The sequence below is a fragment of the Bufo bufo genome, chromosome 3 (assembly GCF_905171765.1).
Source record: "Bufo bufo chromosome 3, aBufBuf1.1, whole genome shotgun sequence".
In the NCBI taxonomy this organism is placed as follows: domain Eukaryota; kingdom Metazoa; phylum Chordata; class Amphibia; order Anura; family Bufonidae; genus Bufo; species Bufo bufo.
This window is the reverse complement of record NC_053391.1, coordinates 321,758,190-321,783,236: the sequence shown is the minus strand read 5'-3', so window position 1 is coordinate 321,783,236 and position 25,047 is coordinate 321,758,190. Positions and strand designations below refer to the sequence as shown.

The 25,047-nt window shown below is 40.7% G+C and overlaps 1 protein-coding gene across 1 annotated transcript; it reads left to right on the top strand.

Moving 5' to 3' along the window:
- The first annotated feature begins 6,889 nt into the window (after positions 1 to 6,889).
- On the top strand, positions 6,890 to 20,587 carry MATN1 (matrilin 1). Its single transcript, XM_040421904.1, has 8 exons — positions 6,890 to 7,010; positions 8,822 to 9,168; positions 11,111 to 11,333; positions 15,426 to 15,551; positions 15,636 to 16,040; positions 16,269 to 16,421; positions 16,501 to 16,581; positions 19,485 to 20,587. The coding sequence occupies exons 1-8, from the start codon at positions 6,917 to 6,919 to the stop codon at positions 19,535 to 19,537; spliced, it is 1,482 nt and encodes a 493-aa protein (XP_040277838.1). The 5' UTR covers positions 6,890 to 6,916; the 3' UTR covers positions 19,538 to 20,587.
- Positions 20,588 to 25,047: the final 4,460 nt, after the last annotated feature.

Below are 25,047 nucleotides of genomic sequence, written 5' to 3'. Positions count from 1 at the left end.
GGGAGAGCCAGATGTGACCATGCATGGTGGATGGCTCTTTCCAGATATATTTGCAGTCTACTTTTTGCCTCCTGTGCTCTGTAAGTTCTCCTTGCTTCTCCTCCTTATCCTCCATATTTGCTGCTCCGTCTCTCTCCCTCTGAATTCCCCTCCTCTTCCTCTCTTGTGGGCACCCACGTGATGTCCATCGACACGTCATCATTATCACCTTCACCACCACTGACATTAGAGATCTCGTAGTAAGCAGCAACAGCAGGGACCACCCTCCCTGGGCTGATCTGGGTACTGTCGTCAGACTGCTGGGTAGCGACTGTTGATACTTCCTCTTCCTGATCCGATGCCAAGAATGGCTGAGCATCGGTAAGGTCTTAGAATGGATGGGAAAATAATTCCTCTGACTCGAGCAGAGCAGCTATTGGTGGTGGTGGTGGTGTCTTTGGGGGTGCACACAGCAGAGAGTGAAGAGGGTGCAGATAGAGAGGATGAGGAGGGTACAGAAGCGGAAGGCTGAGTGAGCCACTCAACCAACTCTGGTGTGTCCTTTGACGTAATCGCACGCACCTTCTGCAACTTCCCACTTAGGCTCCGGCCTGGTGCACCTGCCCAACCCCTACTACCCCTGCAGAATGGCCTGCCTCTTCCTCTGCCTGTAATTTTGAAAATGACCCTGTGACAAAGTCCCTATAGAAGAGCAGTATTTGTGGAAGAAGGTATATCACACCCCTGCCTCAATCAGTTTTTTTGGGGGGCAACTGGTATATCGCAACAGTAGAAATTATTTGTTCTAATAGCGTTTGTCACTCTGTGTAGCTGCAGTAACGCAGCAGAACTGCATGCAAATGCTGCACTACCCAAATGCACTATATATATAAAGTATATTATAGGTATATCACACCCCTGCCTCAATCTGTTTTTTTGGGGGGCAACTGGTATATCACACCAGTTGAAATTATTTGTTCTAATTGCGTTTGTCACTCTGTGTAGCTGCAGTAACACAGCAGAACCGCAAACAAATGCTGCACTACCCAAATGCACTATATAGAATGTATATCATAGGTATATCACACCCCTGCCTCAGTCAGTTTTTTTAGGGGACAACTGGTATATCACACTAGTAGAAATTATTTGTTCCAATAGCGTTTGTCACTCTGTGTAGCTGCTGTAGCGCAGCAGAACCGCACACAAATGCAGCACTACCCAAATGCACTATATAGAAAGTATATTATTGATATATCACACCCCTGCCTCAATAAGTGTTTTTGGGGGGCAACTGGTATCTCACACTAGTTGAAAGTATTTGTTCCAATAGAGTTTGTCACTCTGTGTAGCTGCGGTAACGCAGCAGAACCGCACACAAATGCTGCACTACCCAAATGGAATATATAGAAAGTATATTATTGATATATCACACCCCTGCCTCAATCAGTTTTTTTGGGGGGCAACTGGTATATCACACCAGTTGAAATTATTTATTCCAATAGCGTTTGTCACTCTGTGTAGCTGCTGTAGCGCAGCAGAACCGCACACAAATGCAGCACTACGCAAATGCACTGCATAGAAAATATATTAATGGTATATCATATCCCTGCTTCAATCAGTTTTTTTGGGGGGGAAACTGATATATCAAGAGCGTTTGCCCCTCTTTTTCAAGAGCGTTTGCCCCTCTGTATAGCTGCAGTATTGCAGCAGAAATGCACACAACTGCTGCACAATACAAATGCACTATAATATACTTTCTAGGTTAGAAAGTATATTATAAATATATCTCACCCCTCAGTAAGTCACACCTATCGATAGCACACCTATACCAGTCCTTAAAATGACTTTTGTGGCCCTATTAGCTAGCGTTTGTTGTCTCTAACAGTCTGTCCCTGCTCCACACAGCAACCTCTCCCTACACTGGCAAAAGACTGAATGTAAAATGGTAGCCAGATCGGGTTTATTTATAAGGTAAGGGGTGTGTCCATGTGCTGAAACATCTCAATTGGCTGTCCTGTACCACCTGATGTATGTGTCATGGGTCAAAGTTCTTCACAATGTAAAAGAATATGGCACCGGCGGATGTTCGTCCGTTTGGAGAACCGCGAACGAGCAAAGTTCACTGCGAAACGACCGCCGGGTGAACCGCAAGGCCATCTCTACCGTCTAATATACCTCTAGCCACATAATCACTTGATCTTTTCTGTACGTTGAATGCATAATATTTGGGGCCTGTACTCCACTGGCTGCAGTAAAATTGATATCCAATGACCGTCTAATATACCTCCAGCCACATAATCACTTGATGTTTTCTGTACGGTGAATGCATAATTTTTGGGGCCTGTGCTCCCCTGGCCTGCAGTAAAATTGTTATCCAATGACTGTCTAATATACCTCCAGTTACATAATCACTTGATCTTTTCTGTAAGGTGAATCCCTAATTGTTGGGGCCTCGGAGGAATAAAACACCTGTGACGACCACCTGTTATTGAATTTCACCTATTATCATTTGGGGTTTATTCAAGAGGGGGGATTTCGTTAGCCATATTTTTAATTCAATTTTATATTTTAAGTTCTTTTAAACATATGTATTTGACATATATTTGTACTGGTCTACAGAAAAATTGTTATCCAATGACCATCTAATATACCTCTAGCCACATAATCACTTGATCTTTTCTGTCCGGTGAATGCCTAATGTTTGGGGCCTGAACTCCACTGTCCTGCAGTTAAATTGTTATCCAATGACCATCTAATATACCTCCAGCCACATAATCACTTGATATTTTCTGTCCGGTGAATGCATAATGTTTGGGGCCTGTATTCCCCCTGGCCTGCAGAAAAATTTATATCCAATGACCATCTAATCTACCTCCGGTCATATAATCACTTGATCTTTTCTGTCCCATGAATGCCTAATGTTTGGGCAGTGGCCTACAGTAAAATTTTTATCCATTGACCGCATAATGTACCTCGAGCCACATAATCAGAATTTGTTTTATCTCAGGTGAATGCCTAATTTTTAGGGCCCGTACTCCCGTGGCCTAAACTAAAAATTTTCTAGGCTCCAACAGGGCACATTTTTGAGAATTTCCCTTTAAGACGCATAAAAATGGCCCCTGATTAAAATACATTTTTTTTGTGGGAATTTTTGTCATTGATCTCCCTCTAGTATGTCCCTGGCCATGTTGTGAGACTATTTGTGCACTTCTAGTAAGTATTTGCTGGCTGCAAATATGACTTGAAGGTTTTCCAGGTTCGCCTGCTATTAAAGTGAATGGGGCCCGCCACGAACTTGCAGTTTGCGAACATTTGAACACGTTCGCGAATCGTCCCTGCCGATGTTCGTCCACCACTTGTTGTATGGCAAGCGTAGGTGATCTTGACTAGCCCCAGGAGTGCGGGTTACACTGTAGGAGGGTGTTGCGGGGGAGTTGCTCGGAGGGAAGGGGGGTTCATTTTTTTTATTGGGTCATATTTGGTTATGGCCCTGGTGACTAGACTCTGTTAGAGGAAGAAAAATAAGGTCTGATATGTAATTAGTTATTTGTAGGTTGAAATTAGTGCACTAATCAAAATCCATAGTGAATTTTTAACCATACAGAGTCATAATGGATTAATGAATTTAATTATGGCCGATGTAACGGATCAGTGTCCCACTAATCATGTCTATAAAACCTAAAGTAGTTTTTGTGGGAATCACAATGCGATGTCAAGCTGCTGCAAAGGAACACCATGGCAACCAATCAAGTTTCTGATTTCTTATTCCAAACAACCTGAAATTTGGATAACTAATCCCTTTTTTGCACTAGTTTTGATACATTTTCCCTAATATGTCTCTCTGAAACAATTAAAACATATATTAGGTTGTCCAGTGGTAGACAGAAGGTGGTAAGCAGCAGATATTGGAGCAACATTGGATGGCAGCAGTGGGAGATCAGTGAGAGCATGTATTTCTTTTTAATTTTTAAGTCACAGTGAGATGTACATGTATATACAGTACTGTGCAAACGGTTTAGGCAGGATGTGGAAAAAATGTTGCAAAGTAAGGCTACTTTCACACTCTCGTTTGGTGCAGATCCGTCATGGATCTGCACAGACCCATCCGCACTGATAATACAACCGCATGCATCTATTCAGAAAGGATCCGTTTGTATTATCTTTAACATTGCCAAAACAGATCCGTCTTGAACACCATTGAAAGTCAATGGGGGGCTGATCCGTTTTGCATTGTGTCAGTGAAAATCTTTTTGCCTCCTCATCGTCAGGCGGACACCAAAAAGCTGCAAGCAGCGTTATGGTGTCCGCCTCCAGAGCGGAATGGAGGCGGAAAGGAGCCAAACTGATGCATTCTGAACAGATCCTTATCCATACATATTGCATTAGGGCAAAACTGAACCCTTTTTGGACTGCTTGTGAGAGCCCTGAAATGGATCTCACAAACGGAAACCAAAACGCCAGTGTGAAAGTAGCCAAAGTTTTACAGATTATTGAGCTTGGACCCACTGAGCCAACCAATCGATTTGACTTTGGGCTAACCCTAAGGGCATTGTTCTGCTCCTGCAGTATTCATCCTTTAACCTCTGTACAGGGATCTGGATTTTGCTGCAGGGGAGAACCAGACCGTTACCTCCTGGGATAGACCTGGTGTGGTTTGCAGCCAACACACTGGGGTCAGGGACTCCGGTGCAAGCACCAGGAATTCAGGATACAGAAAACACAGCAAAACCACAGGAGGACTGCAGGAGAAATCTGGTCACTAAGGCTTGAATGCAAGATTACAGATCAAGACAGCACACTTCTAGCACAGTTGGTAGGAAACACAGGATAAACTAGCTGGCAGAGCGGTAGTGAAGACACAGACAAGACAGTAGGGCTGAATACATAAAAGGCAGATAGACAGGGTTAAACTTAAACAGAACGCAAACTGACCCTGGCAGTGGAGGAATACTCAGGCAGGGTAGGTACATGCTGGAGCACACACAGAAACAAATGCAGGTTAAATACAGGCAAAATGCTGAAGAACGACAAAAGCCCTAGATTTCAACACCTTTGCTTGTCACCAGAGAACCATAAAGTTGAGGGACCCTCTGCTTGGGGAGAGCAGGACAGTGGTGGCCATGGACAGTTGTTCTAACAGTTACGGTAAGAATCCTTTCAAAAATAGAAATGTATTCGGCAGCAGGACAAGAACTGGAAATATATAGCCAATGTCATTAAGTACTATCCTGAGGGTAAAGAAGGACAACGAGACCTGGAAGTTATAATATGGTGGCCCCCTGACCTCAACATCTTCGAGTCTGTGTAGTATTATCTGAAGAGACAGAAGAATTTAAGCAAGCCAACATCCGTCAAAAGCTGGGTGCTCCAATGGAGGCTTTTTTGAATGCTGTTTTGATTAGATTTCTCTTTGGTTTATTCACTTTGCTTTTTATTAATTAATACAAATAAACTATTCATTTTAACACTTCTGTATTATTTTTGAAAGCATTCTTATGTTGCTGCATTTTTTCCACACCTGTCTAAAACTTTTGCACAGCACTGTATATATGAGTAGAGATATACTAGATGCACGTTTTCATCAGTTGAGTCACCAGATTGTTACTGGAGACTTAGGAATAAGACTTACTATATAATATATTAGTGTCTTATTATGGTAAAGAAGGAAATATCTGTGCGTGACTTCATTGCGAATGCTATATGTTGGCATAAATTGCCATTATGAGACATCTAGCATGCACAGAACAGTAAGCTGTCAATAAGAGCTAGCTGTCTTGTGTCCGGTATAATTTGCAACCTCCGTCGTTAAGCACAGCATTATACACATGATTCGTTTCAGGCCACTGTGGTATATCATCTTTTACTCTGCCTTCAGGAACACGCCTATAGTTCCCTTTTTTGCAGTACTTTTCGACTTTATTTTCACTGCTTGCGAGATTTCTATTCTGGGGATGGCAGAGTTCTATATAGGAGGCACTTATATGAGGAGGAAACCTAACAATCCAGAGATTGCTTACTGATTGAGGAGAAAGGAAGACTTGTACCATACGCAGCTTACAGAACATACGAACAGTTACAGTTTTGTTGGGACGTCAAATAAAAGTAAAGAACTACACTGCAGACATTCAGTAACATTAAGTGTTTCCGAAATACTTCTTTAACTCCCTGTGTGCCATTCCTTCAGACACTTTATAAACACCTACTAGGAACTACTTGCATATTCTAGCTGGCAGTAAGTTATTACACAGCACCACAGCAGTACTGAATTGTGGTGTGTAGAGCTATGGAGATACTTTGTGTGTAAAGACTGGAGTTAGCTCTGCAGCTGAACAGAGACGTTTATGTCTTCTCTACAGACACAGGCCTTCTTTTATAAGTCACAGTGAAAGGATCTCATTTAGGTAGCTTTCACCTGATTAACCCAATAATAGCAGAACCACTGGTTACAACTTTCAGACGTTTCATTCCTCCTCTAATCATAGACCAGTTATTAGCATAACCGACATCTGGTCCCTTGGGTGTCCTAACTAGCTCAGCTGTTCAGCCAAAAGCTTTAGTGCTGGAGAGATGACCAGCCACTTCTATTAATCTATATCTTATATGGTTACGTGAAGGTTATCTCCGCCTGTGCTAGACATAATGTGTTGTCTGGACACTTCATATTTTATTGAATGTCCTGTTATATGAAACCTTTTTCCACGTCATAAAAAGGAATTAACAGTAATGTTTTGAAAGTCAATATTTTTAAAGCACAACTATCCTTCCACTGATCCTTTCCCCCTATATATAACTCCCTGGTGCCAATCTCCACCCACCCCACCCCTTTTTCTGTCACTTAACTGGGAGGTACACCTGGAGGTGTGTAGGTAGGATACCTTGAACACAAATTACCCATTCCATCATTCTCACTCTGCTTTCTGACTCCTCTCTAGACACCATGAAGACCTTTCTGAGTCTACTTTCCACTCTCCTATTCTTCAGCTGCTATAGCTATGTTGCAGTGGGAGCAGTGCCACAGCAACAGCTAAGAGGTGAGTGATTTCTCAGACATAAAATATAAGTTAATAATGTACGTTCATATTAATACACACTTTGGAGAATATCTGTAGTCTTGTTGTAGTAACAAGGTTGGTATTACTGAACTAAGGTTGTGAAACTAGTCAAAACTACATGAGATAGAGGATGCGAACTATTTCTGATGTATACGTGGCTATTATGGTGACTTTATATATATATATTTACTTATTCCTTTTTGCAACAAATATTGGCTAAAAACTGAAGTATGATAAAGCGAAAAAAAAATAATCTTCGCTACAAAGCTGTCCAGCGTAAAGTCTTCATGTGGCTTTTCAACACTTTGTCATATAGCTTACAACCATGACAGCACGCATAGACATTCAAACAAAGTTTAATTTGCAATATATTAATCAGCTCCTTTTTATGGTTTCCTCTTCTTTCAAAAGTTTATACAACATGAAACTATATTGTGGATTTAATGTAAAGAGATCTAAGTAATCAGGAAATGAAAAAACTTTCAGGGTGAATTTAAATGTATCAGTTTTGTTGAAAAAAAAAAAAATGTCTGTGACTATCCCAATCATCTGAATTGGGCTTGCAGAAATCCATAAGTTTGACACCACAGCAATCCAATTCTGATATATCAAAAAGATTTTCGGTCGCAGATGTAGGTGAATATGCCCTTATTCTTCTGTGAATCTGGCCTATCTTACTGAAATTCAAATATATAATGTTGATGATATTCCTATCACCCAGGGCAAAATTTTAGTTTGCTCCCCTTGTCCCTGTTCATAGCAGAATGGCTTCTACAAGTAACTAGTTTCCCACCATCAAAAACTTGTTTCAAGTATGGAAAATGATAACATAAAATAGAAAGCTTAAGCTTTTTTATAGTAAGGCTAGAATATATAAAATAAGCATAACAATAATGTATTTGTTATTGTTATCAAGATCAATTGTAAGATATTTTATTTTAAAAATTATATCTGTCAGTGCAGCCAATAGGCTGAAGCTCATGCATGAGACTAGGAAAAAATTTCAAGCAACCAACTGTTGCTGAATAGAGTCGAAAAACATTTTTGGTTTTGTTATGATTTAAACTAAACAAACTACTGACACGTGCCAGATTTCTGGATCTATGTGCCAATTACGGAGATCAGGCTTATAAGTCTATTCCACAAAAACTGAATGTAATTTTTATCATAGAAACACATGAGTTATGAGTATGACTAAAGTTGAGCAAATTTCTTAAAATTTGATTATAGCCTAATTCACCTGAATCGGACATCTGATTCAGGTCCCCCCAAAAAAACTAAATGAATCACAAGTGCCCTAATCTCCTGGATCAAATTACTTAATTTTAAAATCGATTTGCTCATCTCTAATTATAGCATCTCCAAGTCAAACTTTATACACAGTATGTACATACATGTATACAGTATATTGATCAGTTACTCACACCAGAATAATGATGTAATAGACTAGAAGATGCCACTCTCCAGTCAAACCCACATAGTGTTGGCTTTGAGACTCTAAACATAGAAATAGGATTATATTATTAACACCGTCTCTCTGTCAAATAGCTTTTTCTAGCCATCTGTTCTAATGCATCATCCATGAAAAAATACATTACTTATTATGCTGGAGTAATACAATTAGAAAACTCCTAAAAGACAGAAAAATACTGTTAAGTTGTGTCCTGTTGATGATAGACTTAGAGTCAATGCAGATCACTAACTGTTTTCACCGAAATAATGAGCGCTGTTAAACGCGCTAACTGCTTTTACATAGACTTGCACTGATTTTTTATTTCTCTCCCAAAAAGGTCCCAATTGCAGGACACATCCCACAGACTTGGTATTCATCATAGACAGTTCTCGTAGTGTAAGACCCTCTGAATTCGAACAGGTCAAGGTTTTCTTGTCTCAGGTCATTGAATCTCTGGACGTCGGCGTAAATAACACAAGAGTCGGTCTTCTGAATTATGGCAGCTCTGTCAAAAATGAGTTCTCCCTCAAAACCCACAAAACTAAGGCTGCTTTAATTCAGGCAGTCAAAAAGGTTCAGCCTCTATCTACTGGAACGATGACAGGCCTTTCTATTCAATATGCCATGAACCACGCCTTCACTGAGGCAGAAGGAGCAAGGCTCAGATCTCCAGGTGTGAAGAAGGTGAGCAATATGGAGTATGTTATTTTTACAGGTTGCCAAGGAACTTTGCCAGGCTAGGATTGTGGAGAGGCAAACGAGTAGGGGCAGAGGGGACAGCACTCCTGTTTTACACCTTATTGGGTTCAGTGGTAGTCTAACTGAGAAGAAAGCAATGTTTTATAGTCTTTAGAGAGGTGTTATTCTTACTAATACAACCAAATCTTATAGGCGGGACAATCTGAATGGCAAATACTCACTGGCTCAATCTTGACTTTAAAGGGAACCATTCAACTTGCTCATGCTATTACAACCACCTGCAGCATAATTTTGTGACAGGTCCCACCACCAAAATAAGCTATGCTTAACTCTAAAATGCTGCTGCCTTTTCGATTAAACATAGCTTTAACACTGATTTGTGGTCAGTTATCATGAGCCAGGCACAGAAAACTGGAGGGGAACTACAACTACCCAGCAGACACCTCTACCCAAGACCTGTGAATAATTTATGCAGCCGTCCACTGTTAAAGCTGATTTCTCTGAAATCCAGTTACAGGCAGCTTATTATAATCAATACATCATGCTGCCTAGTGTTAGGGCAGTATGATCTTGCCAACAGGTCTCTTTACAGATACTTCAATGAGGCTCCTTCAGAATTTGGAACAGAGCACTATTAGGCCTTGGTAAAATTTCTTATTCTCGTAACAGCATTGTTTTGAAAAATAGCAGCCACTCATATCCTAATGTTCCCATACTTGTTATGGGTTTGGCCGACAACCTAATGTGTATGAAGAGCTCCAGTCTCTCCTCTAATAGAGGAGAGAAGAATGTTTTTGCTTCAACCTTTTGTTCTCCCTGAGGTGTTTGGCAGTTGCTTTCTCCTCTCATTTCAATGAATGTGCCTACACTTTTAGCTGAATCGAACATGTATATGTACAGGGGAGTCAGGGGAAATATAGCTGTCATTAGCCAAATGATTGATTGGCTGACAGCTGTTGAATGTGTATATCCAGCTCTACTAAAGGACTTGATACCAAAGACAATATTAACCATCTCTGGTTCCTTCGGCTGATGCTAGATCTTGCTCATGCCTCATGCTAGAAGCTTGACATTATTCAAATCACTGCCACTAACTAGCTCTTTGACGTAATAATGATACCAAATAACAAAAATTGTTCCCATGCACCTTTATGACATTTGTACATTCCTGAACCAGGTAGTAAAATGTCTTGCAAACTTCCTCATTTAGAGTGATATCTCCCTACCTGTAGAACAGACAGAGGAAGAATGCAGCTTTGATAAAGTGAAACAGAGACGTGTCAGAGGTGTTATCAGCTAGAACTGTGAAGGGATGGTGAGAGGGCCCCTCTCCAGGCGTAGCATTACTGGATTGGGGAACACACAAAGCTTTGTCAAGCATTGATGCCTCATAATTAAAAGAAATGTCATTTCTGCACCTTTAGTGTTATCAGAAAGTATATGATCAGCTATTGGTAATGTAAGGAAAGTGCAAGAAAAAAATACAAATGAATAGTAGCATACCATTTCTAGATGGTATTATCTGACAAGCAAGGAAGGCATCAACAGGTATCCTTATGTAAGCAAGATATGTGTGTGTAGATATGATATATTCTATAGGTACTGTAGCACAAATTGCATTTTAGGTAAGTTATATTGCTCTAATTCTATGACCAAATGTATCTAGTAACAAGCCTATGACTGGGATATTTGGCCATTGAGTGTCTTACAAACTCTAAATAAATTTTGAGTGTCTCTACAGCTTTAAAGTATCACCATCTTTACAATACAGTAGGCCACTGACCTATGTAGATCAGTAATATATAGTGAATACTTGTTTTATAAGCTGTCAAAGGGTAGCACACAGTATTGAAAGAATTGAAATATTAGTAATATTGATTCAATTATCAGTAAACTGGACATATATTTGCTATTCAACTACTTTCAGGTAGGCATTGTAGTAACTGATGGTCGACCTCAGGACGGTGTAAAGGATATTTCAGCCAGGGCACGAGAAAGTGGATTGGAACTGTTTGCCATTGGAGTAGGACGTGTTGATATGACCACCCTTCGTCAGATTGCAAGTGAGCCCCTGGACGAACATGTGGACTATGTGGAGAGCTACAGTGTGATCGAGAAACTCAGCAAGAAATTCCAGGAAGCATTTTGTGGTAGGTCATAGAGCCTTATTTTGTGTCTATAATACTGCACTGTTGTTTGCACTGCAGTATATGGCTAGAGATATTTCCTGTAAATTATGCCATCCCACAGACTCTGAGACGTGATCATGAATGCCTCAGGTGGCATTTCGAAATATGAATAGGAGCTTATTAATTTTCCAATATACTTTAGTAGGGTCCTTCATAGAGGATAAAAATCTGTTCCAGTCATAATAACATAGTTGCACAGCTTGCGACAGCACAGTAAGGGTAAGGCCAAATGGTCCATCTGCAGGCCACTCCCAGTCATGGCGGCCATTGAGTGAAGTCTTAACCTGCCGCGCGTGTTACACTATTGACAGCTCTTGTAATGATCCATGCACCTATGTGATCATCATATGACCAGGACAGGCCAGAACTTTTATCCACAATGACAGAGCTGGTCAAATCTGTGAGGAATTAATACAAAAAGTATCTTGGAAAACCATGCATTGTATCTACTCATTTGTTGCAACCAAATCAGCCTGTCAAACTTTCTATTAAAAGGGGTTATCCCATGATTAATGTAAAAAATTTAAATCAGACATCATATAGTACCTGACAAGCTCTTTCTAACAAAGCCAGAACCAGCCCTGTACCTCACATGGATCCCCCATTCATTGCTCCAATTGCTCTGCTAGATTGATTTCGGCTGGAGGCTCAAGGGGAGTCTTTTATTCTGCTGCAGCTTTCTCCCTCTATCGCAGTTCAGTGGGTGTTTCCTTTGTGTTGCAGCTCTCCCCCTGCCACAACTCAGGTGGTGTGCCAATTCTGCAGAAAATGCAGCTGGTGGGAGTTAAAGGATGGGACTAAGCATTTGTACCCACCTCCAGTCATGTTGCTGAGCTGAACGGAAAAAGAAGGAAAGGGACAAACAGCAAAAGGCGCTATACAGATAACTTTTTTTGAAAAGCTCACTGGATATACAAAATTTTAAATTACACTCCCACGAAAAATATTCTACAGTTTTCAAACCAGCACCTGCCTCTGAATACTTTTGTAACTGCATGTAATTAAAAATTTTGCACAGCCACTGAGTTATTCACTAAAGTGTATCTATATAGCGCCACCTGCAGTTTTTTTTTCTTATTTCTTTGACCTGCTCACTGGGAAGGCCACACATGCTCAGTTTGATCCATAAAACTGCCTCCTGAGCTGTGATAGGGAGAGCTGAGACACGCCCCCTTAGCTACAGCAGAGAAGACACTCCCCTTGAGCTGCAGCTTGATATAAATCTAGCAGAGCAATGAATGGGGAGATCTCTGGATCCATGTGAGGTACAGGGCTGGTTCTGGCTTTGTTAGAAAGAGGGTGTCATGTACTATATGATGTCTGATTTCTTTTTTTACATTAGTCATGGGATAACCTCTTTAAATTTTCAGTTTCTCTGCATCTGTGAACGTCCCAGAAGTCAGACCTTTGGCAATTACAGTTTTATGGTCTGTCAGAGGTCCTGTTCACACCAAATTTTGCAACTCATTAGACCCCTTAGTGACCAGCCTGTTTTGGGCCTTACTGACCAAGCGTTTTTCTTCATTTTTTTATCGTCGCGTTCCAAGAGCTATACCTTTCTGAATATCTTTTATTAACTCTTTCTGGGAGTGAGATGTGAAAAACAGCAATACTGCCACTGAGTTTTTACGTTATAAATTTTACGATGTTAATTTTTTGGTATAAATAACATAATATCTTTATTCTCTGGGTCAGTATGATTACAGTGATACCAAATACATATAGGTTTTTTACATTTTACTACTTTTTGCAATAAAACCCCTTTTTTTAAAGAAAAAAAAATGTTTTTGCATTGCCGCTTTGCAAGACCCATAACTTTATTTTTTTTTCTTTCTATGGAGTTGTGTGAGGGCTTGATTTTTGCGGGACAACTTGTATTTGTCATTGGTACTATTTTGGCGTAAATGGCACTTTTTGATCACTTATTATTGCGTTTTTTCGGTGCCAACTAAGAATAAATTAGCAATTCTGTCTATTTATTTTTTTATTTTTACGGCATTCACCATAAGGGATAATTGACATGATATTTATGTAGTCTGTGTCATTTATTTTTGCAATTTTTGTCTGCCTGAGGAGGTGGTGATGGTGAGTACAATAAAGGAATTCAAGAGGGGCCTGGATGTATTTCTGGAGGGTAATAATATTACAGGCTATAGCTACTAGAGAGGGGTCGTTGATCTAGGGAGTTATTCGGATTGCCTGATTGGAGTCGGGAAGGAATTTTTTATTTCCCTAAAGTGGGGAAAATTGGCTTCTACCTCACAGGGTTTTTTTTTTTTTTGCTTCCTCTGGATCAACTTGCAGGATAACAGGCCGAACTGGATGGTGGACAAATGTCTTTTTTCGGCCTTATGTACTATGTTACTATGTATTAAAAAGTGTATTTTCAATGGAAAAAAAGCGTACATTTTTTATGGGATTTTTTTTATTGAATAAATGATTTTTCTTTTTTACTTTTTTTACCACTGATTACTCCCACAAGGGGACTATAACGGGCAGCTTTTTGATTGCTTTTAAAATGTAATGCACTATCCCTATAATGCATTGCATTTTATTGGCAATGCTATTCTGACATTGACCAGCAGGCTGCGCCAGAGAGGCGCAGCCTGCTGGAAATTACTGAAGGCTGGTCTGGGGCTTACATCAGACCCCAGGCAGCCTTCACACACATTGGCATCCCGCAAATGCATTTTCAGGGTGCCGATGGGAGACAGAGAGAGTCCGCTCTCTCTGTCAGCACTTTACATGCGGCGGGCGCCATTTCCCACGGCATGTATGGCCTGGGATGGCATGAGAGCTGGTTCCCCGCTCCCCGCTTCATGGGGGACCTGTGCACCGATTAGACTACGGCGGCCCAGCCTAAGGCCCCTTAGTGACTGGCATAAAAATACGTATGGGTGGTCACAAAAGGGTTAAATGTGCTGGTGTAGCAATCGTTAACTTGACACTTAGCACATTAAATACAAAACTGCAGCAAACTTTAACTTAACTTTTTCAAAGGAACCACGTGTGTGTCCATATTTGAAATAACAATTATTACAGGCTTTAAACGCTTTTGCAGATTCTTAATCATATCCCTTTACTGGTTTATATTCATAGCTAAAATGAACAATAAACCCTAAATAAATTTGAAATATTGCTGCTACTGGAATTCACCATATTGTGCTATGTTCTGGATACCTGGGGACCTGCCCAGACTTTTTGACTGTAATGATGGCATGGCAGTAAGCTGATACTTATTTCCTTAGAAGAGAATAGTACTTTTCAAAAGATTTTCAAAGATGTGGTGTGAACCGAGCATACTTGATAGAGCTTGAAACTAAAATGTGCTTATTTACATGATAATCCATTTAAAACAATTGTCTCATAAGGGATACACACTCCATATGCCCTATTTACGGTAGCATGAATGTAAGAGAGATGTGGCCAACGTTACTTTTTGGCAAATTTCAATAAGAACAATTTCTGATAATAAAAATTCAACACATTATCATGGAATGCCCGCAAGAGCCCTGAAGGGCTGTCATTCATATCACAACTACTGGGTGGCTGCATACAGATATATATATAGCATAAACAACTCCCTACCGAGTATCACAATGCCATGTTTTTTTTCAAAGCTGGTCATTTTGCGCCACTCATGTTGGGATATATTGACTCAAGAGGAAAGGTATGTTATCTCACACTGTCCACTACAACTTACCACATAAATGTGTTAATGCACACTTAGCTACATAGACTTTCTTGGAGGAGGAATACTCTTCACCTTTCTGGCCCTTTTTCCCAAGAGCCCCCATTACCAATCCCTACTACAATTCAATTCAGTCCACTATGCTACAAGACAAAATCATCCAGACCACATCACTTTTTTGCTGATTGTTGACAAGACAGCATTATGCCCTCTTCACAGGGGCGAAGGGATGTTCCTTTGGGGTTAAATAAGTAACACACGACCCTTAGGTTGGTTCTGCCCATATGTTTATATATGAGCATACAGTTAATAATTCTCATTTGAGCATGTAATCATCTTTATTTACATCTTTTCTTTCCCAGAAATGGCTGATCTCTGCTCTACTGGAGATCATGACTGTCAGCAAATTTGTGTTAGCACTCCAGGGTCCTACACTTGTGCCTGCAGGGATGGATATACATTAAATGATGATGGAAAGACCTGCAATGGTATGAATTAAATAAAACATGCCTAAGTAATACAGATTTTTTTTTAGCTCTGGTAGCTCATGATGTTTGTGATATTTTTTTTAGCCTGTGGTGCCTCAGCTATTGACCTTGTGTTCCTAATTGATGGCTCTAAGAGTGTTCGCCCAGAGAACTTTGAACTTGTCAAGCAATTTATCAATCAGATTGTGGAGTCTGTGGATGTTGGTAACAACAAGGCACATGTTGGTCTAGTCCAGTACTCCAGTGCAGTAAGGCAAGAGTTCCCCTTGGGCAGATATAACAGCAAGAAAGACATTAAGACAGCAGTAAAAAAGATGTCATACATGGAGAAAGGAACCATGACCGGTCAAGCCCTCAAGTATCTAGTTGATAACACGTTTACCATCTCCAACGGGGGAAGACCAGGAGTGTCTAAAGTTGGCATTGTCTTTACTGATGGTCGTTCCCAGGATTATATCAATGATGCTGCACTGAAGGCTAAGGAACTGGGTAAGGAAAATTAACCAATAAAATTATGCAATAAATTTCCTAATCTACAGTTGATAAGCAAGGTAATATATAACAAAAAGTTGTCATTTCTCCATAGTCATTTAACTTTTTGTTATTTTGAACACGTTAGTAATGCAACACAGATAAAATACTTTGTTTTGTACACTCATAAACCACCATTACCTAATATAATGCCTAACTTTAATTTATGTTATGCCTGATATACAGGTTACAAGATGTATGCAGTTGGTGTGGGCAATGCTGTGGAGGATGAGCTGCGGATGATTGCCTCTGAACCAGTGAATGAGCACTATTTCTACTCGGCTGATTTTAAGGCCATGAAAGAAATTGGCAAAAAACTTCAGATGAAGATCTGTGTTGGTAAGTGCCATGCAACTTAAACTCATGGTACAGACTATTGCAAAGACAACTAACACTATTTCTCTTTTTAAACTAATAGAAGAAAACCCCTGTGAATGTGAGGCTATTGTCAAGTTCCAGACCAAGGTGGAAGAGCTCATCCAGGCATTAACAAGAAAGAATATCCTTTTTCATAGTTTTTATTTCAAGTTATGGGTACTCCTAATAATATTTACTGGGCTGGTTTAGGAAAAAATAGAACCATTGGGAAAAAAAATAAAATAAATCAGTACCCTCATCCATAATACTACTACTAAACATGCATATAATGTTCCCAAATAGTGCAAATATTACTGGCAAACAGTAAGTATATAACACCACTATATACTACCCAAGCAATATGTTGTATACAAATAATATTTAAAGGGGGTCTGCCACCAGTTTTGATCATGCATAACTGCTGACAGAGCTAGATATGGTTGGGAGAGAACAGGGCAAACATACCTTTTATTATCAGGAGTAGTGTGAATATGAACTTTTATTCTGCCAAACACTGCTCTTGCAATTGTCCAAAAGGTAGTCCTTCACTGTGAAGTGCTGTTTGTATTGAGATGCTTTATAGCCTCTTTTCTCCTGGTTATATGCCACAGCTGCCATTCAGAGCAGAGATGAGGGGTTCTGAAGCAGCTCAACGCACAAAGCACTTCTCAGTGAAGCTCCACCTCGAGTGTACTTGCCAGAGCAGTGCCTAGCAGAATAACAGTTCATATTCACACTACTCCTGATAATAAAACCTCCGTAGATGGTATGTTTGTCTTGCTCTCCCTGGCCCCTACTTAATGTTGTCAGCAGTTTTGCTTAGTCAAAAATGCTGACAGACTCCCTTTAAATAAAATGCCTACAAAATACCATTGTACACTTCTATATTATTATTATTATTCCTACATAATACTGCAATTCAATACTCAAATAATACCATCATGCATCAGTACATAATGGATCCCTGTAGGACAGTGATGCCCAATCTGTAGCTCATAAGCCACATGCATGTCTTGATGTGTGGCTTGTGCGCTGCATTCTCCTACGCTTGCTCAGAGGATCCAAGCAAATGTAGGAAACAAGCCAGTACTGAGAATCTGTAGATTTCTGATGGGCCATGCTGCTGCTGTTCTATGCTTAAATGAAGGTCTGCTGCAGGGGGACATGGGAGCCAGTGGCTCCCTGCCCTGCTGTTTACTCTCATAGACCACAAGCCTGAGGAATATGAAAAGGCAGACCAGCACAGACAGTTGTGGCAGAACATTGATTTCAGAGCAACAACCTGTCACGGCGGGGAGTGGGGGAAATCCCCCACCGTGCGGTATCAAAGGGTAAAGGGGATCAGCCTGGACAAAAGGAGTAATAAGGGAGCAGGTCACCTCCTACAACATCCCTAATCCTTTCCTGACTCCTCACTGTATGAGCGGACCCCGATGGTAGGACAACTCATACTCAGGATACCTAAAGACCCTAAGTCGCCCTGGTAATCCCTCACCAAGGAGCAGGGAAGAGATGACCTGTTCATCCCAGTAATGGAGGAACAGGAGTCTCTATCTGAGGCCAGGCTGCAAGGAGAGGGGAACACATACAGCTATAGAGAGATGGCAGGTAAGTGAAACCAGTAACACACTTACCTGCCACAGACACACTGACTGGAACCCGTGCACAAGTGCTGCTGTCCACACAAACATTAAACAGGGGAAACTACAGGGACGGCATTATACCTACTCGGGCACTATGGAGGCATTATACCTACTGGGGGCACTTCAGAGTGGCATTATACCTAAGGGGCACAACAACAAAAAAATTATACCTACTTGGGGAACTACAAGGGTCATTATATCTACTGGGGACATTTCAGAGAGGCATTATAGCTACCAAGGGCACTACTGAGGGCATTTTACTTACTGCGGGAACCACAGGGGGCATTATAACTACTGGAGACATTTCAGAGGGGCATAATACCTACTGAAGGTACTACAAAGGGCATTATACCTACTGAGGGCTCTATAGGGGGCATTTTTCATTATAACTACTGGGGCACTACCAGGGGTCATTATAACTATTATGGACATTATAGGGGACATTGTACCGACTGGGAGCACTATAGTGGGAATTATACCTACTGGGGCATTATAATTACTAGGGGCACTACAGGGGATATTCTATTTGCTAGGGGCACTATAGAATGCATATGTCTACTGGTGGTATGAAGGGGGCATTATAACTACTAGTGCATATATCTATTGTTGGTACAAGTTGGTACAAGGGCTTTAAAACTACTGGGAGCACTATAGAGGGCATTAAAACTGTTGAGGGCACTATAGGGGCATTATTACTACTGGGGGCACTACAGGGGGAATTTGGATTCTCAACCATGAAAATATCGATCTAAATACAGAACCCCCTTGACAGATGATCATCTAGGAGACTGCATGTGTATGCTTGTCACTAACTATTAATCCAGATTTTGAAAGACTAGCAAAAAAAACATGCAGTGCCAGGTCTCACAAGCAACTTGTTCATTGTGATTTGGAACAGTTTTTAACTGTTTCCTATTGTTTATTTTGCTTCTACAATCTCTTTGTGCTAAGTGTGGCTTGCGACGATCTCTCTGCACCAAATGTTGCTCTGGCCTGAAACAGACGTAGAAAATAGTCAATGCCTGGCGTGAGTGGGGAAGAGTCTCAGATTGCGGCACAAATAACCTTTGCTTCGCAATCTGCACCAGAGATACACCTAATATAGGCATATTTCTGATAGTAAATGACCCCCTAAGTGTTAGGAATGAGCAACCCCTTTAAGGAGACACAATATTAACACAATTTAACATAATATTGCAACATGTACATATAAGAAAGACGTCTCTTGACACAATATTGCAAAATCTAGGGGCATGTTGAGCCAAAAGGAATGACAAGGAAGGACATTCCTCTATATAATGACAAACCACTTGAATGCAGGAATGTTTAATTGCAATTAGCTGTACTGTAATCTTTTTTTAAGAATTATTATCAGTCTACATTTCCTTAACTCCTATCTCACTCGAAGCTGTGTCCAAGAGACTCACTTCTCTGGAGAATAAAATCACTGTTTGAAGAAAACCTGTTCTCTCTCTCCTTTAATGTTCAGAATTCATCTGAGTGCATCTGAACCCTTTTCCCTTTATTTTCTCGAGGCTAAAGATCATTCCCCACTTCTTGTCTACATAAAGAAAGCCTCTATCCCTGAACTGTCACATGGATGATGAAACACCATGGGTTGCTGGCGACATGTATTGGATTCTAACTGTATTGTCACACGTCCCTAGTGATGATGGGCATACTGCATCCTGTGAACAATGGCAAACAGATACCACCTAATTGTAAAAAGTGCCTAGACACATGTATATAAACTTATATAATGATAGATATATACACACCTATATATACAGTATGTATATAGATATATATTTCTATACTGAAGATAAATTTATATACATGTATGTAAAAAAAATCACATTTATATATGTCTATACAAAAGTAAGTGTCTGTATATAACTAAGCAAGTTTACTACTCAAGACACTCATATGTATCAAGCAGGGCTCAAAGATTAACCCAACAAAAAGCTCTAGTATTAACCTATGGTGTATGGGTTGGAAGGTAAGCAGCTTCAAAAAGCCTTCACGTCTATAACCCAGAGGCCGAGCTAGTCAACAATGCCGAACAATGACAATTAAACACACACAGTAGCGCACTACTTACCTCCAGAATATGGGTTGCAAAAGTATCCATATTGCATTGTATTCTAACACACATTAATTTACCATTCATTCACTTATTGAACAGGCTTTGGAGCAGGAATATAAAATATTGCACAGTATTTGAGATGTCACATTACTTCTTCTTATGTGATGTCACAATTCTTCCATTCAGATATTTATAACTATATCCATACATACATTGTTAAATGTGTGTATATCTAGTTTCAGAAAGAATATTTGCTTTTCCTTGTTAAAAAAAATAATAATATATATATAATGTATATATAATATAAATATTTGTTTTTTATATTAAACACTCATGTCCTCATGAATCATACACTCTGCTTGTCAAAAATGAGTTAATTTAAAATGTTAAACTGATTTCACTGCCAAAATAAAAAGTAAATTAAAACGACTGTACGTGTCTTGTTTAACAGTCTTCTCAATGAGGCTCTCCTGTTAACCTTTTGGTTGAATTTGTGATAGAACTGTGCTGTGATGGAATATGAGACATGGACGCGCATAAATCCTCGGTTTTGCACTGTCCTTTTGTCCCAAGAATTGTAACTTAGCTGTTATCCGCTGTACAAGTACATCTGTCTTAGGCCTCTTGCTGACCGGGCCCGCGCTGCCGACCGCAAATTTCAAACTACTAGCAAATATTTAGAAGTCCCCATACACATTAGATTATCGTCAGCCAAATTGGCAAGTTAGGCAGTTCTCGCAGACTATCCAATATGTATGGGGGCCTCCGAACTGTACCCTAACAGATGATGTGAGTTGAAAGAATGATCAGGCAAGTTGAATGTAAAAGCCCGATCCTTTTGTTCTGGCATCACACGGTCTGATATGGGTGTGGCTTACAGTCTTGCTTTGTTCACATTGCACTAGCTGTCCTGCTAGGCGGTTGTGTGGAAGCTTGGCTGTGAGCTGGATTACATCACCTTCAGACCGTGTTCACACCACATTTAGCGTAGTGGTAGGACCCCGTGCCATGCTGAGTGACCGTGACGTGGTGCATGATGGGCTCCGATATTTTCCTGACAGGAATATATTGGCAAAAGTCTCAGCTTTTAATATCTGCTTGTATGACCAGCTAGTATAGTCAGTGGCATGTCCGTTTGGTGCATTTTCTTCAGTGATTTATAGGAGATAAGGCACCACCTCTCTTGCCAATTCAAACACTTTTATGAGTGGACAAACCCAAACTTGCATGCATATGGGGGAGTCAGAAGGAAGAGATATCAGCCAAACGAAACGCTAGTTCATCAGGTGGTAGATCATTCACGCAGACACAAAAATAGTCATTTGTCGGTAGCAGATCGTGCTGTGAAAACACTCTCTGCTGTCGGCAAACAATGAATCTGTATGGGGACAAATTATGGCATTCGTGATCACTCTCCACATACTGTGGAGGAGATCACTGCATGTAAATACATCGGTCTCCTCCGCTCATGAGCAGGTGACTGTCGGGAAGGAATGCTTTTGTAAAGGTAAACTGTCTTAGATGCCCATAGCTAGAATATTTATTATTATTTGTACCTTCACCTCTTCTTACAATCTGACCCTCTGCTGCCTGCCCTGGCTTGTGCCTGTTTACCGTATTGACCCTTAGCTGCCTGCCCTGACTTCAAGTGTTTTCGAACAGTTTCCTCCGAAGGATATCATTTCTTCTTTCAAATAGCCAGTCTGTCTCACAAGTATGCCAGGGTTTCATTTCTCCCAGGCAAAGTGCTATGAAGTCCAACAGCTAGATGCAGATTTAACTCCATATTCTTTAGTCATGCACCTCTTCCCACACAGGCTGATACAGTTCAAAACTACTCAACTGCTCCCTCAGAAGCTTGGTTTGTGGCTCTATCTCAAGCTGGCTAAATACGTTTTGCTCATGACTGCTTCTAGCTCTTTCCTCTCTCACTGCTTTCTGTCAACTAATTGCATCAGCCAATCTAAGCCACTCTCTGTGGAGAGGCTGAGGCTGCCCCACCTTGCAACGTAATCTGTAAGATTCAATTAACCTTTTTGCAGTCTGTAGACAGGAAACTAAACAATACATCATTTCACACATTTTTGACCTTTTTAGCAGTGGAGCACTGCATAGCAGTGGGACATTACACATCTTCCATAGTATAGCATCCCCTCTTCTTTTAAACCCTTGCAGTGGGTGCCATTGCCCCCTGGTTTCTGCTGTTTCAAACAGCAGAGGCTCAAGAGGATGTATGTAATCAGTCCCTAAGGCTGATCGCATACATTTAACCCCTCTGATGCCATGGTCAAATGTGACCATGGCATCTGAGCGGTGGGGACTCGGGAGCTGCACACTCCAATGTCCGGAACAATGTTCCTTAGCTGAGATTGGGGAACCTGTTATTGCCTGTAATAGCTCAGAGTCTCAAGAAGGCTTCTATAGCTAATACTGGAATATATAAATACAGGTCAGTAGGTGGCAGCACGGTATTGTTATAAAATAAATTGTGTGTTCTATGATGGCTATATAGCCATCACAGAACACAATGGGCAATCTAATGATTGCCAGTTATAGTCATCCATGGTTAAAAAAAAAAGTTAAAAAAAGTTTTTAAAAATGTTCAAATCACTCCGTTTTTCCCAAACTAAAAATCAAAATACATAATCAATAAGAAAAATACACATCATTGGCATCTCTGCATGCATTCAAATATAACAATATTTATCCCATTCAAAAAAATGGAATAAAGGAACAAAAAATTTCAAAATGGTCAATTCGCCATTTTTTGTCACTTACATAGAAACATAGAAATATAGAATGTGTCGGCAGATAAGAACCATTTGGCCCATCTACTGTAGTCTGCCCAATATACTGAATACTATGGATAGCCCCTGGCCGTATCTTATATGAAGGATGGCCTTATGCCTATCCCATGCATGCTTAAACTCCTTCACTGTATTTGCAGCTACCACTTCTGCATGAAGGCTATTCCATGCATCCACTACTCTCTCAGTAAAGTAATACTTCCTGATATTACTTTTAAACCTTTGCCCCTCTAATTTAAAACTATGTCCTCTTGTAGCAGTTTTTCTTCTTTTAAATATTCTCTCCTCTTTTACCTTGTTGATTCCCTTTACGTACCGTATTTTTTGCTTTATATGACACACTTTTTGCCCCCAAAAGTTGGAGGAAAATGACAGTGCTTCTTATAGGGGGAAAGCTGCAGTTTACACTGATACACCGCCGACCACATGCTGCACAGCGCGGTCAGAGGTGTATCAGCGAGGAGGGGCTGGGGGGGGCCGGCATCTTGTTTTGTAATGGCAGCGGGGCCTGGTGCAGTCACTGTATTCTATTGCACTGGGCCCCGCTCACTGTACTAATCGTATCTAACTGCAGGAAATGTTTAACTATAGAATATCTTCAATCCAGCAGCCTGTACTTACGTCCGTAGCAGGCAGGAGGCAGGGCGGGGGGGCACTGGCAGCGCAACTCACTACGTCACGCGCCTGCTCCGCCCACTTTATGAATGAAGCAGGCGGCGCGGGCGCGTGACGTAGTGAGTTACGCTGCCAGTGCCCGCCCATCCTCCTGCCTGCTCCGGACGTAAGTACAGGCTGCTGGATTGAAGATATTCTATAGTTAAACATTGCCTGCAATTAGATATGATTAGTACAGTGAGCGAGGTCCGGTGCAATAGAATACAATGACTGCACTGGGCCCTGCTGACATTACAAAACTAATGTAGATGCCAGCCCCCACCCCCTGTATTGGGGGTCATTCACAGTGGCTCACACTGTTATGGGGGGGGAGGGATCTGTGGATGACACATAGCATAAGATGCTATTTATCTGTCATCCACAGATCCCCCCCATAGCAGTGCATGAGGCCTTTAGCTGACACTAGGATTTTTCTTCACCTCATTGAGCTGTCTGCGCTGTGCTCTTGCAGTCATCTTTACAGGACAGCCACTCCTAGGGAGAGTAGCAGCAGTGCTGAACTTTCTCCATTTATAGACAATTTGTCTTACCGTGGACTGATGAAAAGCAAGGCTTTTGGAGATACTTTTATAACCCTTTCCAAGTCAACAATTCTTAATTGTAGGTCTTCTGAGAGCTCTTTTGTGCAAGGCATCATTTACATCAGGCAATGCTTGCATCTTGTGAAAAGCAAACCCAGAACTGGTGTGTATTTTTTATAGGGCAGGACAGCTGTAACCGACACCTCCAATCTCATCTCATTGGTTGGACTCCAGTTGGCTGACACCTCACTCCAATTTGCTCTTGGAGATGTCATTAGTCTAGGGGTTCACATACTTTTTCCACCTGCACGGTGAATGTTTACATGGTGTGTTCAATAAAAACATGGTAACATTTAATTCTTTGTGTGTTATTAGTTTAAGCAGACTGTGATTGTCTATTGTTGTGACTTAGATGAAGATCAGATCACATTTTATGACCAATTTGTGCAGAAATCTATATTATTCCAAAGGGTTCACATACTTTTTCTTGCAACTGTAGGCCCATTGCTACAACTGAAAAAATGGCATGGTAAGGAAGGGGAAAATTGTTCCACACTTTTTAAACATTGTTTTTTCAGATTGGTGAACCTCTGCCTATCTTTGTTTCCGAGACTCTGCCTCTCTAACATGGTCATTTTATACCCAGTCACGTGGCTAAGTTGCAATACCACCACTTACTTTTCCAGCCTGTTGTTGCCTTTGTGCCAGCATTTTTGAGATGTGTTGCCTGGTTATTTTTTTTTCATTAAATGGTAAAATATCTCACTTTTACTCTGTGATATGTGTTCTATGATCTATTGTGAATAAAATATGGGTTTATGAGATTTGAAAATTACTGCACTATATTTTTATTTACATTTTTTCCCAACTTTATTT

What these genes read in the sequence shown, in the direction of transcription:
- MATN1 (XM_040421904.1), top strand. Translation starts at nt 6,917, where the DNA reads ATGAAGACCTTTCTGAGTCTACTTTCCACTCTCCTATTCTTCAGCTGC. An exon ending in ATTCCAGGAAGCATTTTGTG is followed by an intron (nt 11,334 to 15,425) that starts GTAGGTCATAGA and finishes TTTCTTTCCCAG; the next exon opens with AAATGGCTGATCTCTGCTCT. An exon ending in ACTGAAGGCTAAGGAACTGG is followed by an intron (nt 16,041 to 16,268) that starts GTAAGGAAAATT and finishes CCTGATATACAG; the next exon opens with GTTACAAGATGTATGCAGTT.